General features: G+C 40.0%; 1 protein-coding gene across 1 annotated transcript in view; it reads left to right on the top strand.

Annotated features, from left to right (window-relative positions):
• tex264b (testis expressed 264, ER-phagy receptor b) overlaps positions 1-17,187 on the top strand; it is a gene marked incomplete at both ends in the record, with an annotated part of 29,473 nt that extends 12,286 nt beyond the window's left edge. The window contains 4 exon segments of the mRNA XM_079266112.1: positions 10,380-10,545; positions 16,867-16,967; positions 16,971-16,973; positions 16,975-17,187. Of these exon segments, the coding sequence (XP_079122238.1) occupies positions 10,380-10,545; positions 16,867-16,967; positions 16,971-16,973; positions 16,975-17,187 (483 nt within the window).
• Between the last annotated feature and the right edge of the window lie 999 nt (positions 17,188-18,186).

Here is an 18,186-nt window from a genome sequence, read left to right as displayed (position 1 = left end):
GGAGTGAAGGGAAAGTAAATTGCTAGGGAGGAGATATACCGCTAATGGAGTGGTATCCTCCATAATCTTACAAATTACTGTCATTAACACACCGGCTGCAGGAAGCGTTCAAATGTCACCCTGAATTACACGTTATTTGTTGCCACTGACTGCTAGCGATGTCTTTGCAGGACTGCTTGATTCCAACATTTGAGTAGCTCAGAAAAAGCTCTGACAGTGTCAGCAAATGTCAATTTTGATTCAAAGGTCACTGTTGTGCTCCATCAATTTTACACATCAAAATGTATTTACTTGGGGAGTACTACCGCATGTTTGGCGTAAGGGAAGCTGCACGAAATCTGATGAATTTGCCTCAAATGAGTAAGCGTCGGTGTGAGCTGAAGACTAGTTTCAAAATGAAAAGAATCTGGGGTTGTGGAGTAACAAATAATTGATTGTTTACATACATACGAGGCTAATGAATTAATAAATAATAAAATTAGCTTCTACTAGCATAACACACCAGAATCTGCCACCAGCCTGTAGGCGGTCAAGTTGTATTGTGGGTAATGTAGGCACTAGGTTTAGACGAGGAATGTTTGGAATTATAAAGACAATATCTCGATAAATCATAGGTGTTGATTCTTATTCTTAATTGTACATTTGCAGTCGAATGTTCTAAAAGTTGAATTTCTGTCCGTATATAGTACTCCGTTAGTACCAGTGGGAGTTCAGCTTTTGGCGACTGGTCAATTCCATTTTCCAGTTTCTGTTTTTCTCTGTGTTCACAAAAACGGCACTGCCTTGTGGGATGAGATAGAAGGCACGGTCTTGTGGTCGTGTTATCTGTAAGAGAGACAGTCTATGTTCCCCCACAGCCACTGAAAGCCTGCCGTTATTATCAACCATCAGGTGACTATTACCTTTAAAGTCATTCTAATGTACTGCAGTTGATAGTTGGCAGTGTCCCTGCAGCATTTAGCACCAAAATATGTCTTGGTTCTCAATTTTTTTAAAAGCCTGTGTGAATACTCAAGCTTTGATGGATGTTATTTTTCTGTTGCTACTTTTCTTTGTCTGCTGAGAGTATTATGTAAGAGACATTTGCTGCATATGTCTTCTTCATATTTATTTTATCATGCAGACTGCAATTTTAACTCACACATACCTCAGCAGATATGACCAGAATGAGCCTGAAATGACAACTTGACTGAGACAGAGACACTTCTATAAACTCTTGTATTTCTATTAACATTTATTAATAATAATAAATCATTTACTGATTGGCCAACCAGACATTGGTCTTGTTTGGTGTTGTTAATCACACAGTTGTAAATATTGCTGACATTGTGTGTCCTTTGCAGTGTGTACCATGAATGAATTTTGAAGATGTATATGTCAGGTGTTAATCTATAAAACCACAAACCTCACCTACACTGGAATGAGGAAAAAGCTTTTTAGCTTCGCTCAGATCGCCTTTGAGAGTTGACACAGTGCAGTTATCTTAAAGGAATAACTCTTGTTATTGGTTTTAAAATGGTTTTAAAAGGACTGCACAATGTATCGCCATTTCCTCCGGGACCGAGTTCGTGCAAGGCGTACACTATAAAACGCAGATCGGCAGAGATCTTTTCCAGACGTGGTTTGTGTGCGAGTAATTGCAGAATTGCGGCAGTGTATGGTTGATTGCGTGCAGCAATCGATTATTGTTTCAATGTATGTTTTAAATCTCCTTTACTTTTGCCTTTATGCTTTTAATGGTTTCATGTGAAGCACTTTGAATTACCTTGTTGTTGAAATGTGCTATACAAATAAACTTGCCTTGCCTTGTGCATGTAATAGCCTGCTAAGGCTATACAGTACATTTGTCTCAGGCTTCTTTTCCTTGTCTTGTAAAGAGGTCAAGGTTTTCTGCCTTTTCAGTACAACAAGCTCAACTTCCAAGCGGCAATACAACTCAAAAGATATTCTACCACTTTCCAGATGCAAAGGTCATAAGATATACTACAATCTGCATTAAAGGTAAAAAAAAATACTTGTATTTAGAAAACACAAGCCGTGGTTTCCCTAGGATTCCTTTCGTCTAATTGGTGGAAATGGAGCTGAAAGAGGAAACACACTGCAGGACCTAACCAAATGCATAATACTTAAAGGCCCCCTGTGGACTTTTCTTATAAAAACAAACAAACAGTGTTCACCAAAACACATTGTGTGTCCCTTGAGGTCCAACAGATGTTTAAATGTTTCTTTTTTTCATAGAACATTTAAAAAGCAGTATTGAATCCAGCATTGTGTGCATTCCTGTTTACTTGCCAGCAGTCCTCAGCTGTGGAATATTCGGAAACCGTTTGCAGGAATGTGTATTGCGTGCAATGTGTGTCCTTGTAAACGTATACAATAAAACAAAATGGGGACAGCTCCATAAATGCTACTCAAGGTCAAAAACTCTCCAGGGAACCTTCAATGATGACGCACGTTTTCTCCCAGTCATGAATGTGGCTCTGACAAATCAAACATGTGTAACAACACATTACACTGTCACTGACATTATCCTGCAACTCAGATGGGAGGCGCGCTAGTGTTGTATTCACATGCATGAATACACCCTGGACGGATGTATCTTAATACTCACATTAACATGGGGCCATGTGGTCATAGTGTAGCCGATAAACTCTCTCAGATAACAGAGCTCCACAAAGGCAAATTAAACTTCGATCTACTTTTATTTTAGGACGAGTTTTCCCATTTCCCTCCATTATTATCAATAATAATTACTGTGATTTACAGTCATTTTTAATGTAATTTCTACCTCGACCCACTGCTTTCATTTGGCTATTTGGTAGCAAATATCAAGTTGATCCGTGTCAGATCAATTTTACAATCGATGGGCACTTTTCACAACATCTATTCTGACATGTCATAGGAGGGTAAACGTGGAATTCATAAAGTGAGTTATGGTCCCATTCTATTTAGTGTCATAGACATTCCAGTGAGCCAGCATGCACAATAGGACCCTGGTCCCCCTAAATGGAACAGGGCCATAATTAATGTTATTCATTGCACCTGTGTTTACCCTGCAATGACAAATTAAAAAAGTTGCTGTTTCTATCAATATATTTTCACCTTTGAATGAGTTTCGTCGTCTGTTTGTTTAAGTTGGGGGCGTGTTATGTGTCACTGGTGTATCTTGTCTATTGATGTTATGTTTTGCCATGCTGATGGTTAAATATATATTGCTTCAGTGGTGGGTGTATAGTTGCTATTTTTCTTGCTCACAAGGAAATGGTAAATTGTACTTAATATACCTAAAAAGAGCTGCGTTTAAATGCTCTGAATGCAGTACAATGGTTGGGAGCACTTATCCGTCACGTTGTCCCTTCAGCTGTCCTCTTTAATGCTGACAGCATGGTGTTCACTTCCTTTTGCCTTTCTCCTCAGGAGACAAGTGGCCTTTGTTGAGGCAGAGGTTGTTGTTTGTATCCGTCTCTGGACTGGAATGATCATTTGTCTGCTGTGTTCCTCTGAAATAAAAACACCTCTGTTTTTCCCATTTATCTCCCCGTAGGCACCAGATCTTTTCTCCATCAATTTTTCCCTGTCTTTATCTCATCTAGTCTGACTCTTTATCTCTAACATACAGGAGGTGCAATGCCCCCTGGGATGTGGTGTCACTCCAAACTTTTCTCCTTTTAGACACACTTTTAATAGTTTTGATTTATTCCTCAAGTAATCTCTGTAACGTATTGTCACCATATGCTACAGCAGATAAGTCAACCTTGGTCTGTACAGCTGAAGCACCTGAGCATGAATTAAGATTATTGTTTATTTTACGCATTGCTAAAATGATGTGCTTTGAGCACAATCTTGCAACATATTTGGAACAGAAACCTAAAAGATATTTTTAAAAAATTATGAAACATCACACAAAAAAAAATTCCATTGAGATTACTTTAACACTTTCTTTGCACTTTTGTTACTTTACGATTCTACATGAGCGGCATTTCCTCCGCCCACCTCTTCCCTGTGTTATTGCTGCACAGCTCGTCTAGCCTGATTAGCATGGCTGTTAAGGTGTTTTCACACAGTTGCTCCTGTGGCATGTTGTCTGTTTGACAGACTGCTGCTGGGAGAGGTGATTTTTACATGCACACGTTGCAGTTTTGCTTTTCTCTGATGCCCTTTGTAAGTTGCATATCTTTGGGTTTCTTTGGTCGGACAAAGCAAGAACGTTGACGATATCATTTTGGGCTGTAGAAGAAGGTGCACAAATGTATTCACTGTATTTACATATATGCGCTGGTAAAATATTGTCTTCCCCACTACTATCAGCTCATTACTGGAAATAAAATGACTCTTCTTTAGTCTCTCATTGAATTGCTACTCATAAGGGAAATTATAGTAAAACACATTAAGAAAATCTACACTTAGTAATAACTTTCCTTGAAAACAAGACTCACACTTTAACACTTAAACATCAAAGTCTCAAGAGGAAAATCCGGAAAAATACAATAATATTGAAAGAAGATGTATTTATTTATTATTTTCGGAAATGATACGGACTGACTGTTTACAAATTACAAATAGCACTCCAGATCAACAAAGAGATATTGTTTTAGGGCTCTAAAATACCCAAGGGCACATGTGAAGTATTTGCACAGGGGTCCCTTGCAGATGTTTTTCCCCGGGCTAGGAACCTGGAAAGAGAGGACACAAGCACATCCTCTTCTTCATGGAGACCATCCTTCACTAGTTCCCTCAGGCCCTACTGCAGAGGGGCCACAAATACACAGCTGGCATGAGAAAATGCTTGAGAGGGGATTTAAAGGTGTGTGTGTGTGTGTGTGTGTGTGTGTGCACTCACATGTGTGCCTATTCTGCATGATGTTTTTGGTAATCCCCTACACTCTACAAATGTCTTTCATTTTGAATCCTTTGTTGATTCAGATTTTCCTTCACAAAGAAAGCACCATAATAACAAGGTTTATTTAACTATGACTGTGAGAGTTAGCTCAACAGCTAAGCTGTCACCCATTAGCTGAGCTTCCATGCATGGTGCCAGTGGCACAGACTGAGTCCTGAAGATCCTTCTGTAGACTGAGTGTGGGTTACTGCTCTTCTCCTCCATATTTTGAAACGCATTGATGGTGATGGACAGAATTGTCTTATTTACCTGCTTGTGATTGATGCTTTTCCAGTCGTGGTTTGCAACAGTAGACTTCAGTGAGGTCTGAAACGGCGACATGCAGCAAAGAATTCAATTCGGCCTCTTTTTTCCTCAACTTTTTAACGATTTAAGAAAGGTGAGATCATGTTCTGTTGGCTGCTGTAATTTCCCATGTCTATTCCCTTAATAATGCTGCAGTGTAATAATGTTTTCATGCCTGAGAAACAAAATAATATATTGACATTTCTATGGCGTGGAGGATGTGCAGACAGAAATGACCTTACTATGACGACTGCCTTAAGTGCTGCCCAGGTCTTCCGAGGCCCTGATACTGCAGGAGGAAAATACAGAGAAAATCAAACGCAAATCTATAACTACACTGTCCTCAATCACCTACCCAATTACAGAAGTCTACCGTGCACAGTTTGTCTCAGCTATTCCACTGTGGGTCCAATTATTTGCCTGCCCTCTGTTTACAGGACACAGAGAAACTGACCTCAGCGTATATATCTAGGCTCACTGGGTTAGGTTGTTGTTTAACTCACCTAGCAGTGATTGTAAGTGATATGAGATGTATAGTGGCATATACGAAATATAGATGTTCTCAGGTCTTACAAAAATAAATAAATAAAACACTGTAGGGCTGCAACACATTTTTTATTTATCTATTAATCTGCTAATTATTTCCTAAATGAATAAAATGTCAGAACATAATCACAGTTTTTTTTTAACCATCACAAATTCCTAAAGCCTAACATGACGACTCCTAAACACTTGCTTTCTCTGATCAATGGTTCAAAACCGAAAGATAGTCGTTTTGCTATCACATAAAAGCAGCAAATCCTTTGTGGTTGAGACACATGGATCGAGAGGATGTTTGTCATTTTTTGCATGAAAAATTACAATTGATTTTCTAAAATAGTTGCCAATAAACTTTCTGTCAAACTTCTCATCGAGCAACTGGCTCAGTGGTGGAGCAGAGTCATCCCTCAATCAAAGGATCGGCTGTTCGATGCCCCGGCTCCGTTAGTCCATGTCGATGTGTCCTTGCGCGGTGTGTGAATGCGGTATGAATGATTGGTGGTCAGAAGACTAGAAAAGCTCTATACAAGTACAGTCCGTTTACCATTTTGAAGAATCATTTCAGCTCTACATCGTCCATATGTTCTACAAAAATGCACATTATGTTCCTCTCATTCATAAGCAATGAGCATTTTTGTCGTGGAAGCGGAGTACCCACTCTGCAGTTCCCCTGCAGGTAAACACCGCCAGCTCTGTCAGCACTGTAGCCTTTGTTTGCACTGGTAACACTGTTATTATCATTAGCTGTGAGCCGCCGGCTCGCTTCCACCACGTGAAGAGGCGTTGACGGGCAATCAAAATGCTCCCAATCTCGTATATATTGCACCTGTAATGAAAAGAACATTCAAAACGTGAATGTGCTAATGCAGCTTCTAATTTCTGTTTTTAGAAGGAATTTATTTGAGGTGGGATTCATTTGAGTGGCTGTTCAGTCGTTGGGCGAATAAACTATGCAACATGAAGGAAAAAAATACTTTAAAACCTTGAAATATTCTGTTACAAAACCAGATCCACAGATGATGATTCATTCAGCTTTGAGCAGAAGCCTGAAGGGCTTACTACATGAATGCATGTTTTTTTAAAGTAAAATAAGACGCTAAGAAAACTAAAATTATAGATGCTTGAGTCACAAATCAAAAAACGATTTACTGTGGAAAGGAAAGTATTTTCTAAAATCATGAAAACGTAAGCTGGACTGCGTCAACAAATTGACGAATATAGATTGTATAAATTAAAGTGTATCACAGAGCAATGAGGGGGAAACCGAATGGCGTATACGTATATTCAAGTTACAGCAGCACAAGCAGGGTTTTTTTGGGAGTTTTTTCCTCATTCGATGCAAGGCTCCAAGGACAGAGGACGTCTCATGCTGTACAGATTGTAAAGCCATCTGAGACAGATATTTGTGATATTGAGCGATTGAAATAAATTGAATTAAATTGAACAAGACATGGGTGGCTGAGCAGTAGGCCCCGATGAGTTGTTTTGTCCGACTACAGGTTTTGTTTACATTTTGAGAAAGCCATCTTGAAGGACTCATTAGGTCCCATTGTTGCTCTGCACCTTCACATAATTGCTGAGGATCATGGGGACATTTTGCAGGACCTGATGTTCATTTCCATTATGAACGTAATTTTGTCACAATGTTCCATTTCCCACATTGTAAATAATAATGTCCTGATGACATTAGACCGAGGGCCAGGAACTAGAAATCACTGCAAGGCAAATCCAAACTCTTGTGATGAATTACATTAAAAATGTGGACATCTTATGTGGCCTCCTGAAACGTCAGATCAACACATCACTAAATCCTAACGGGATGTTGTGACGCAAACAGATGCCCACTTTCTTCATCCTGTGCAAGCTTCCCTCCTGCAAAGAGTCCAGGATTGGTATAAATGAGCCCCTCTCTCTGTTAGCTACCATATATTCATTTTTATTGAGATATTTCTATTATTGTCCTTTCAGTGTAAATGCAGGGCTTTAAAAGCCCTTCTTTTGCATAATGCTTTTGTTCTTGGCTCTTTTATTAAGTGCGCCGTTAGACTGTTGAGTCTACTCTCATTCGGCACATCTTGAATGAATGAATGAATGAATTTTATTTATATAGCGCTTTTCACAGACAGTACTTAGTAGATCTTATTCTGCAGTAGCCCTACAGTATTTATCAGTTGCTCTCCAATCCTTTGTTGTGCAACTTTAAGAACCAACTAACCAAATCAAATTGAATGTGCATCAATTTTACTCTGTAAATTAAAGCAAAAAACATTCCGACAAATCTGAATTTGCCAGTTAAATATTAATGCTGAACCCCTCTATGTAGCTGTTGTACCGACAGTGTGTCTGCGCTCGGCTTCATTTTCACACCTGACCATTTATTGATGGTCTGAACAGCAAAATTAAACTTGTGTGTGTATGTCGGCATGCATGTGCGCGCATCAATATGCAATATGTAGGAGTAGCTGATGAAGCAAGCCAATGAGGACACACAGATGTTCCTGAAGGAAAAGTGCACCAATTATTGATGCTGCTGAAATCACTGAAACTGACAACGTTGTTCCTGCAGACGACAGTGAGAGGAACGGCAGCGCTGTCATAATTGGGCTAAGAGACAGATGGTGAGCGAAATGATAGGCTGAAGTTTAAAAAGAAGTCAGCTGTCTCCTATAAAGAATGTATCTTATGTGTGTCTGTTCAGGCTGTGAGCCTGATTATGAGATCCTTTGCGTGCGACGTTCCTGTTGTTCCTCGAAACACTCACCTACCTGAAACTGGAACATCAGCCAGGGACACAGAGACTCCGTACTCCCGGGGTCTGACGAGAAACAAACGTAATCTGAGCGGTTTCAACTCTTGGAGAGATGACATGAATTTGCCATGGTGTAAGAAATGATTGATGGTCTGCGTACTTATAATATCGTTTAAGCCGGTGATGAAACACAAGGTTTGGCGATGAAGGAACAGTGCAATGTGTGAATACAGAGGTCTTCATAATCATAATACCACGCTTCTATGGTCAATTTAACTTACACAGGCCACGCCCTCTTTTAAGTAAGGGTTCTCAAACCTTTTGGGGGCAAGGGACCCTTTACAGGGGAGAACATTTTCCAAGAACCTCCTCTTAATCGCTACACCGCTTAAACATATATGCTACTACCATTTCAACCATTAGATGCCATTAATAGTATTTATCTAAAACTATTCAAACTATATACTTCAGACCTGTCTCATAGTGATAAACAGAAATGCATTTCAGTTTGAATAATGTCAAGATAAAATGAGATAATCCTTTATTTGTTGCACTGCGGGGAAGTTTGCAACGTTATTGAACGTTGATACCACTTTAAACAGAAATGCATTTTATTCAAAATGCATTTGGACTCAAGTCTACATTTCAAATTGATCTTAAATGTTTTCAGAAAATGAACAGTAAGCAGCATAGTCCTAATAAATCCAGACATTTAAACAAGTCGAAAGCTCACCTGGATGACAGTAATGGACACAATATGCGTTTGTTTTGTTGGTCAAAATGGCGCCCCTCTGTAGAATCAGTGGCATTAGTTTAAACCAGACCAAATGCTGTGGTCTCTGTCATGACTCGCTCTGAATGCCCTTTAACCACAAGAAAATAATATTGCTTGTGGTTTAGTCTGATGCAGAATATCACATCCGATAACCAACATCAAGTTCATTTATTTGTTAAATTGCATCAAACAGCAACAAATAAGTTACAGTTAGTCAAATGAAACAAGTACTAATGCAAGTACAAGTACAAGTACAAATATAAACAAATCACCGAACTTATCCCATTGAGATGCTGCACTGCAATGTGTTTCTAGTGTTGCTCGACATTTAGCATTATGCCCAAAGGGTGAAAGCAACAGACGTCGGATGTGCATGAGCGGAATGACAAAACATGGTGTGTGAAAGGTTAATGAGTCGGAGACGTGGAGTGCTGTCTGTCATGCGAGACTTCCCCGCTTCTAGAAGAGTGAGGCAAGTAACGGAAGAAGAGCAGCATTTTAAACAGGCGGGGTAGCGTGTGGAGGCTGAACATTCATGAAGACAGATGTGTTGCATCACATGTGTGATGTGAAGACAGGAGAAAGCGATTGATGATAGTTCAGGGGGTGGAGCAGTGAGGTTATATGAAATCAAGTCATTCTCACTCATTGTTGAAAGGACGCAGACTTGTGGGATCATTGACAAGTCTGTGCTGGTATCCTACTCTGGTGTTTCAGCGTCCTGTGAGGAGCCACTGGCAACTACGGGCCATGTTTGTTCTAAGCAGTAATGGCGTCTCCGAAAGAGGTTTAGCGTAGATGCAGCAAAAGCATCCGTTCTATCAGAACTGGAGAGTGTTTCTTCATTGAAAGGAGAGCGAAGAACGACACTGAAGGCTTTTCTCTTCTCCCAACTAGCAATAGTTTGATTGACAGATGGTTCATCCAATTACCTGCCAAGTATTTTTTTGAAAGTGTCTCCCCATTTACAAACGCGGCGTATCAGACGGTTCTGTGTAACGAACCATCTGGCTGGTCAAGCTAAACACCCAAACATTGAAGAAAACGCATCTGGTAATGTTGTATACTTGTATTTGTTGTAAATCCTCAACTTGCTTTTTATTCTCTCCAACTTAAATGATCTCTCTCAGGAAAAGAGGCTGTGTGCTCACCCGTTCCTCGAGATCTACAGAGCGGGTCTGATCCAGTTCATGGCCCCTTTGGCCCGGCAGGGAGATTTCTATGTGCCTGAAGTCCGAAAGGCAGAAAGGAAGCTGTTGGAAGAAGAGGATTTGCACAGTGACTCCGAAGTCTCAGGTTCGTGTCGGCCTATTCCATGCTGTACCGCATAAGCACACACATGTTTTGTATTTGAACCTTGTGGGTTTCAAAGCCCTGTTAAGCTGCACCGGACCGGAGGCTCGCCAGTCATACTGATGGGCAATGACAGCATTTAGTATCCCTACATAACCATTATTATAACACCGTATGTTGATATGGTAAATATGTTAGCAAACAGTTGCCTACACATGCAGCAGATGTTGAGCAACATCAGCAGTGATTTGGAGCCATGTTTTTGGCATCCTGACAAACTGAAGTCCATTATTCAGTCTCTTTTCAGCTCCGTTTCTGCTGTGGAGTGAACTATCAGTGTCTTTAGCTGCTAAACGCTACAGCATGTTCTCCAGCTCGTTATTAACTTTCTCTGTCTGCAGTGCTGAGCTGGTACTGTACAATGGGCGGGCACCAAAACTCTCAGTAGAGCTGAGGGAAAATACAGTCAGGTGATTATTTTACATTACACTTATGGGCGAATTCACAGAAGGATGCGTGGCTTTTGCAGCCACTAAACCTGCAGAAATTACCCCAAAAAGAAACCTCATAATTCTGAAATGCACCCCTGTTCTGCCAAGCAAATAGCTTCTTGGCGCTCCTGTGCTACTGGCACGTATTTTAATTCGGAAATATGCCTTCATTCAGCGCAAAATGAGTCTGTTTCTATGCAAAAGAGCCTCATTGTAAAAACAGTCAGATTCACAAAGATCTGTGCTATTTAGCCACACACAGTTACAGTGAAATGATTAGCGTCTTCAGAGAGTCGGTGTTAACTGAAGCACATTTATAAGAGGTGTTTGCTCAAACTCGTTTATTTTGGGACGCAGTGACAGGATGCAATGACAGTTGTGTCATGAGAAATACCTGAATAAAGCTCCCCTACATGTTGTTTTTGAAAATACAAGAGAAAGGTTCCTCTGGCAAGACCCTCTCACAACCGACGCATTGACCTCAAGTGCTTGTATACTTTGCAACATTCACAAAAAAATAACTGCAAAATTTGATGGGTAATATCATTAGCCCCATATCTTTTGTGAATCAGAGACGGTGCAAACGCTTCACAGTCATTTGACTCATTATTGCTATAAAATATTGATTGGTGCTTCTTTAAGCGTTCTAATAGCCACAAGACACATTTCAGAGAAGTGGAATCGGTTTTAATACAATAATATTGTCTCTAAAAAGCTTTTGACGTATTATTTTCGGAGGAACGTTTTCTCCGTTAGTTCATGACAATCAGCTTTACTTTTTGAATGCCATGTCACTGCACCTTGGCTCAGCATTTGGCTGTGGGAGTTGCCGCTCGGGTGGGACCCAGGGGAGCTGGACCTTGTTTCCATGCTGTTTTGTTTATGAGCAGCCATGCAGAAGCAAACCGTGATGGACACCTTCCTAGGTGTTAATGAAAAGCATAGACACAACAGCTTCTGGTGGAAGCGTGCTGCCATACACAGCCACCAAGGGGCTGTCCACGGCTACACGGACAGCATGTGGAAAACTTACGTTCAAAGAATTTCCACTTGACACGAATGAATCCTCACACACAACGATAAGAGAGGGACATAAAAGCTGGTGAACAAATGTTTTCAAGAGTAAATCCTGGTTGATGCGAGATGAAGCGAGCCTAATCACGAGTCGACATGGAGTGGGAATTGATGACAACAGCACCAAATTGCTACAGCTTTGTGGCAGAGGCCATATTGTTCAGTTCAGTACAATTCAATACAAGCCGACCATAAAAAACAATCTATATATAGGCCAGGTGAAAAGTAAAAGACACAAATACACAGAAGAAACCCACATAAAACAAGTAAAACACACAGGAGACCACATGTTACAGTATGAATTTCATTTTTAACATGAAGCCAGAGAGCATGTGTTGTTTATAAATATACAAATATATGTAAGGTTTCAAATAATTCAAGTCAATTTTATACATATAGCCCAATATCTAATCAACAAAAATGAATTAGCGACACTAAGTATCACTTAAGAGATGCAGTTGATTTCAACGTCTCTAAAATAAAGTACAGACTCAGAAAGTACAAAACAACTGTTGGAGACGCCTGATACAGTCAAGAGTGGGTGAGTTTGGTGTCTGCACTGAGGAGCATAGTGCACAATGCTTGATTTATTCAGGGTGCTCCGTGTCCACATTCAACTTATATTTTGGATAAACCTTTCCCCTAACTTTCATTTCTCTCTAACTGTTGCCTCTCCAAAAGTAGTTGAGGGCAATTCTTCGCCAATAATCGCCTTTAAATTGAAAGTAAATGATTTTGCACGAAAAAGCGACTCAGTTGCCTCAACAGGTGTTACATTAATTAGTTACTGATAATATATTTGTCTGAACCCTCACACCTAGTAGTCACATCTCCACAGGAAACAATACCCCAAAAGTACATTTGGATCTCCACTCTTTGCTCCAAAACAGATTTAAACTGAGAGTTGTTGACAATGTGTCATGGGTGAATGCAGAGTGGGGATGACATTTGGGTCACATGACTGAATGATAATGTGAGAGGCAGCCATGCTCCTGTCACACTGGGATCAGCTCAACCACACCAGCGGAGCATTCGGGACACTGGAGGCGTCTTTGGTCCAGTTTCCCCTCAGCTCAGCCCACCCATCCGCTCCACCACCGACCCCGTCTCAGTGACTGGATCGACCCCCGGCCTCCTCGCTCTGTCAGACAGCAGTCTAGGAACCACACAAGTCACAAGTCTTTGAGTGGATGAAGTGCAACATTTAGTTGCCTCATGGGGCTAGTCAATGTAAAATCACAAGTTCAAGTCATGTCACAAGTCTTCCTGGTGATATTACGAGTCTTTCAGGTCTCTGAATCTCGACCATTTCAATTTCACAGTATGTAAACATTTTTCTACCACGGAATAGTTCGACGTTTTGAGAAATGCACTTGTTTGTTTTTTCGAGTTAGATGAGAATATCTTGACTAATCTCTTATCAAGCTGGAGCCAGTAGCTCTAAGCTAACCTCAACAGCTCGTCACACTCAAATATCTGCCTGCCTGCACCTCTACAGCTCACTAATTGACATGTTATATTTTCTTTATGTTATCTGCACACAAGCAGAAATATAGATATAATATCGCCCGGTGCAGTGCTGTACTCACCGTGAGGTTGCCAGGCAACAGTCTGAGACTGACCAATTGATGATAACATGGTAATTAGTGCGCTTTGAAAGTGCTGGTTGGCAGATTTTTAAACTTTTAAACTCCTAATCACTATGCTCTAAGCTTCCTACTTACCAAAATGTCAAACTATTCCTCAAAAGCTCTCTTAGTTAGTGGTGTGTTTCAGCCTTAATATGCTGATTGTCTCATCAGCTGTCACTCAGATGCATGCAGAGACCGATGCCTGAAGGCACCACTCGACCCCTCCGATCAAATGCAGCGACAACTTTTTTCCTTTAAAGACTAAGATGTTATTCCTAAAGTGTGTCTTCCAATACAAATGGGACTTCTCTTCCCCACTGACTGATTAAATGTTGCTGCTTTGCTTTAGGCGTTCAACCAGCAGGGGAACGCCAACACGAGACCAAACTATCTCTATCAGAGCTCACTATGCATATTTCTAATGTTTTATTTCATTTATCTCTTCAATCAAATGCACATGAAGTGAGTTTAGAATTATCAACCAGAGCCTGTGGCTTGATTCAAAGAGTTCATTTGAATTTGAAATGCATTATACAAAGATAGATTTCGGGATTAATTCTAATGAGTACACCTTGTGTAGTTTGTGGTTTCTTTCTCATGTATACAGCTTCCCTTCCACAAGTCGTCATAGTCCCGTGTATGCTACGTTATTGTCTGGAATAAATAATGTATCACTCAATACGTTTTGCAGTTTACATGCAATTAGATTAAATTCTCTAATCTGCGCCTGTGTGCTTCGTCTCATATTCTGTCCACATGAAAAGATTTCCAATGCAATATCTCTCTCATCTTTTCTAATATCATATTTTGGGCAAGTGTGACACAACAACGTGAGCCTTTAGGTCTTCTCTGTTTTCACTAAGTGCATTATAGCACACTCAGCAGCAGGTTTAGCACACATGAGCGTAAAGTATTTCCTCATAAACGATCAGAGTTGCTCCTGATTCAAATGTCAGGCTGGTTAACGTTCTGTACTGTTCGCATGTTGCTTCATAACACAATTTGAACACAATTTCTTGTCGGAGGTCTCCTAACTCGAGCTCAGACGTGTGACATTCAGTCTCTGAAGCGTGTCGTTCTGTTTACTACCTTTGAAGTTTAACGAGGAATAAAACTAAATGTTTCGCTTTGCTGTTTGGTGTCTCAAGAGCTTCTCACAGAGTTACTGACCAAGTCAGCAGCTTTCACTGTATTTTTTTTTTTTTTTTCTTCACCTCGTTCAATCTTATGGTTTGAAATCATTGCATGATCTTGTTAAGGTTACAGCCAGTGTTGATCTGAAAGCCCATATTTAAATGTTAAATAGATTTCATGGGAAATGCATTTGTGTATTGACGGTATAACTTGTTACTTTATAATGCAGTCTTTGCTTGAAGCTTTGTGCTTTTTATACATTGTCCCTCAACTGATATGCTCAGCGATGAGAAGGTTTAGTTTGTCAACCTGTCCTCTACCATGTAGCATTAAATATCACCTATGACATTAACCTCCTTATGTCTTCTGTCACCTTTTTCATATGAAAGGTTAGTTGTTATGTGTATCATCATCAGGTCTGCAGTTAATGACAGTCTGGCTTAATGTAAGGATGTATTGATTTGAGAAGAGGGTTATGTAGAAACACTCACAGCCACTCAAAGACAAAAAAAGGTCGACAAAATGGCACACGGGTATGAAATTAGTCCTATTAACCTGCAAGGAACAAACTAAAAAACAGAGGAGCCAAGTAGTCGAACTGCCTCCATGAACCCCTCCAATTAGAGAGCAGAAGACCTTTAGCGCACCAGAGCTTCCAATTAACAACATTTCAGTGCCTATTTTGAGTTCCGACTTCAGGATGCAGCACAAGGTGTTGCTGCGCATCCCATAGTTGCCTAACAACCAGAAAAATATGTGACGAGCAAGATATACTACATCCTGGAAAAGAAGAAGTATTTCCTTGCTTCCACATTTTTGGAGTTAAGCTTTTTACTCATTTTCTAGTTTGTCATTCACTTATTATCCTAAACTGGATTGAATGTGCAAGATGCAAGTATTTGTCATTTCTACACAATTTATGGAACTCCTATTTTGATATAAAGTACATTAATGCAAATATAACAGTGAAGTACAGCATGAGAGAAAACAAGCAAATGTATAAGAAACACGTAAGCAAAGATTAGCAAAAAGAAACGTGATCTCCATGATCTTGTGTCTTCCGCTTTTTTTTTTTTTTTTTTGATTTACCATCAAAAACTATAGTCCGGTAAACATATAAGTTATGGATCAAAGCTGACAGAGAAGTCACTGCGAAGGTTCAACATCTCTTATGGACTTAGGTTATCTTTATGTTGGTCTGGCTGTGGGACTATCAGCCGGTCACTTGACCACTTAGAGTCTTAGACTGATCAGACTTCATACAAATATCTCAACACAACTATTGAATGGAATGCCATGAAATTAGTTGGGACCACGGATGCGTATACAGAGGATAAATTATACTGGATGAAAAGTCGGGGCTTTTCCTTCAGCGACCACTATTAGATGGATGATATCAAATAAGATGTGGTGTGTCTCCCTCCGGATGAATTGTAATAACTTTGGTCATCCCCTGACTTTTCATCCAGTGCCATCATCGGGTCAAAGCTTTAAGTTATTCAGCACTTTACGTAATATGTGCATAACTAATGACATTCTCATGCAGCTTCGGCTGTACTGTTTAAAGCTAATCAGCAAATGTTTGTAAGCTCAGAGTCTGAACTGAACATGAACATGGTATTAGTATGTTAACATTGTCTTTGTGAGCGTGTTAGTCTGAAACGTGTCTGTAGACTCCAGTCTTTTTATGGCCTTGAACTATTTTAACAATTTCTCTGAAGCATATTTGAAACAAATTGATATACTGCCAATTAATTTGAAGATATATTCATAAATGTATGAATACATTTTCCTCCCATGATATCCAAATAATTAATGATTCTGTTTTAATAATCATTTTGATAATAGTTATTCTGAGCTGAAGTCCCGTCATGCAGATTCTGGTTGAATCCCAGCACTGGATTTTTGGGCAGTGAGTTTCTCATGTGGTGTTTGTTTATAGAACTCCTCTCACCATCTGTCCAACCCTCCCTTTTGTTTTATCGCCCCTCCAGGTGCAGACTCAAACAGTGAATGCAGCTCAGGGAGTGGGGTTCTCCTGTCGGACAGCAGAGAGACGTCCCCGGCGGCGTCCTCTGTCCGCTCAGCGTCTATCTAGGATCAAAGGGGTAGAAACTACAGAGGGAGACGCTCCAGGGGGACCCTCGTTTAAAGAGCTGGACTGGGAGCAGACTGGTGGACAGCAGGCAGAGAGAGAAGAGCGGCTTCCTAGAGACTCCAACAAGAAGAGCCTGGAGGCTCAGGAGTGGTGGGGTGCTGTTGGAGGAGAAGTTCAGTTAGAGACATTACTTGAGAAAAAGAGATTGAAGGATTGAAATTGAGAAATTCAAATTATAAAAGTGTGCCTCACTATGAGTTCATGTCCAAAGAAATATTAAAAGGATAAAGCAGGTGACATTCTATGTTTCTGGTATTGTGAACAAATCGAATGAAAAGACCAAAACTAACACTGTTTCTCAATACGTTCAGACTTCCCTACCCTGAGAGCCCATTCTGCCCTGTAGAACAATCTTTAAAAAAAAAAAGGCTCATTAATATAAGGTGTCTTTTTTTTTTAGCTAAAACAGCTGATCACTGTAGTTTTTATCAAATGTTACACAAACAGGGGTAGATAGTGGATTCATCTTCATTTGGTGCTCTAGTAAGCAGCAGGCCGGTGTATGCAGGACCAACTCCAAATGAACTACAGAGCCCGTGTTCTTTGTAAAGAAGGAAGTGTGTCTCACTGATGTCTTTTCCTAAATGTTATTGAACAAAACAGGAGGTCTAAGGTGGCTTTGGCTACAGAGGCACTTCTATTGGATCTGTTGATAATAAGACAAAAATATGAAATATAACCAGACTTATTCTTTAATATTTTAATCACCTCTTTAAAGTGAAAGTAGCACAATCTGCTCGATTTTGCTGACAGAAAACAAACAACTTTAAAGCTGCAGAACTTATTCAGGTAACCTGAAGTGATGATGTTTGTCAAAATGATACAAGATGTATATGTTAGAAAAAAGTATTTTACTTGAAATGTCTTTAATATGCTGTACTGAACCATTACTTGCAAGACTTGTGTTTATTAGAGGATTGTTTGACAAACGTACATGGAGCTTTTAGTTTTTGACTTGTTTACGTCGTTTCATTCATTAAGGTGTTGAAATGACTATAAGCACATAGACTTCACAAAGTGATCTGTTCTTGTGTTTTTGACAGAATATTTGTGTGCTTTGTTAGAAGTGTAAAGTGTATTTCACAGCGTTTGAGCGTTGCCATAGCTCTGTTGCTGATGCACATGTTTTGATATAAAATTGACTTCATTTCCAAAG

This window comes from Melanostigma gelatinosum, assembly GCF_949748355.1.
Source record: "Melanostigma gelatinosum genome assembly, chromosome: 3".
NCBI lineage: Eukaryota > Metazoa > Chordata > Actinopteri > Perciformes > Zoarcidae > Melanostigma > Melanostigma gelatinosum.
This window is presented reverse-complemented; position numbering and strand designations above follow the sequence as displayed.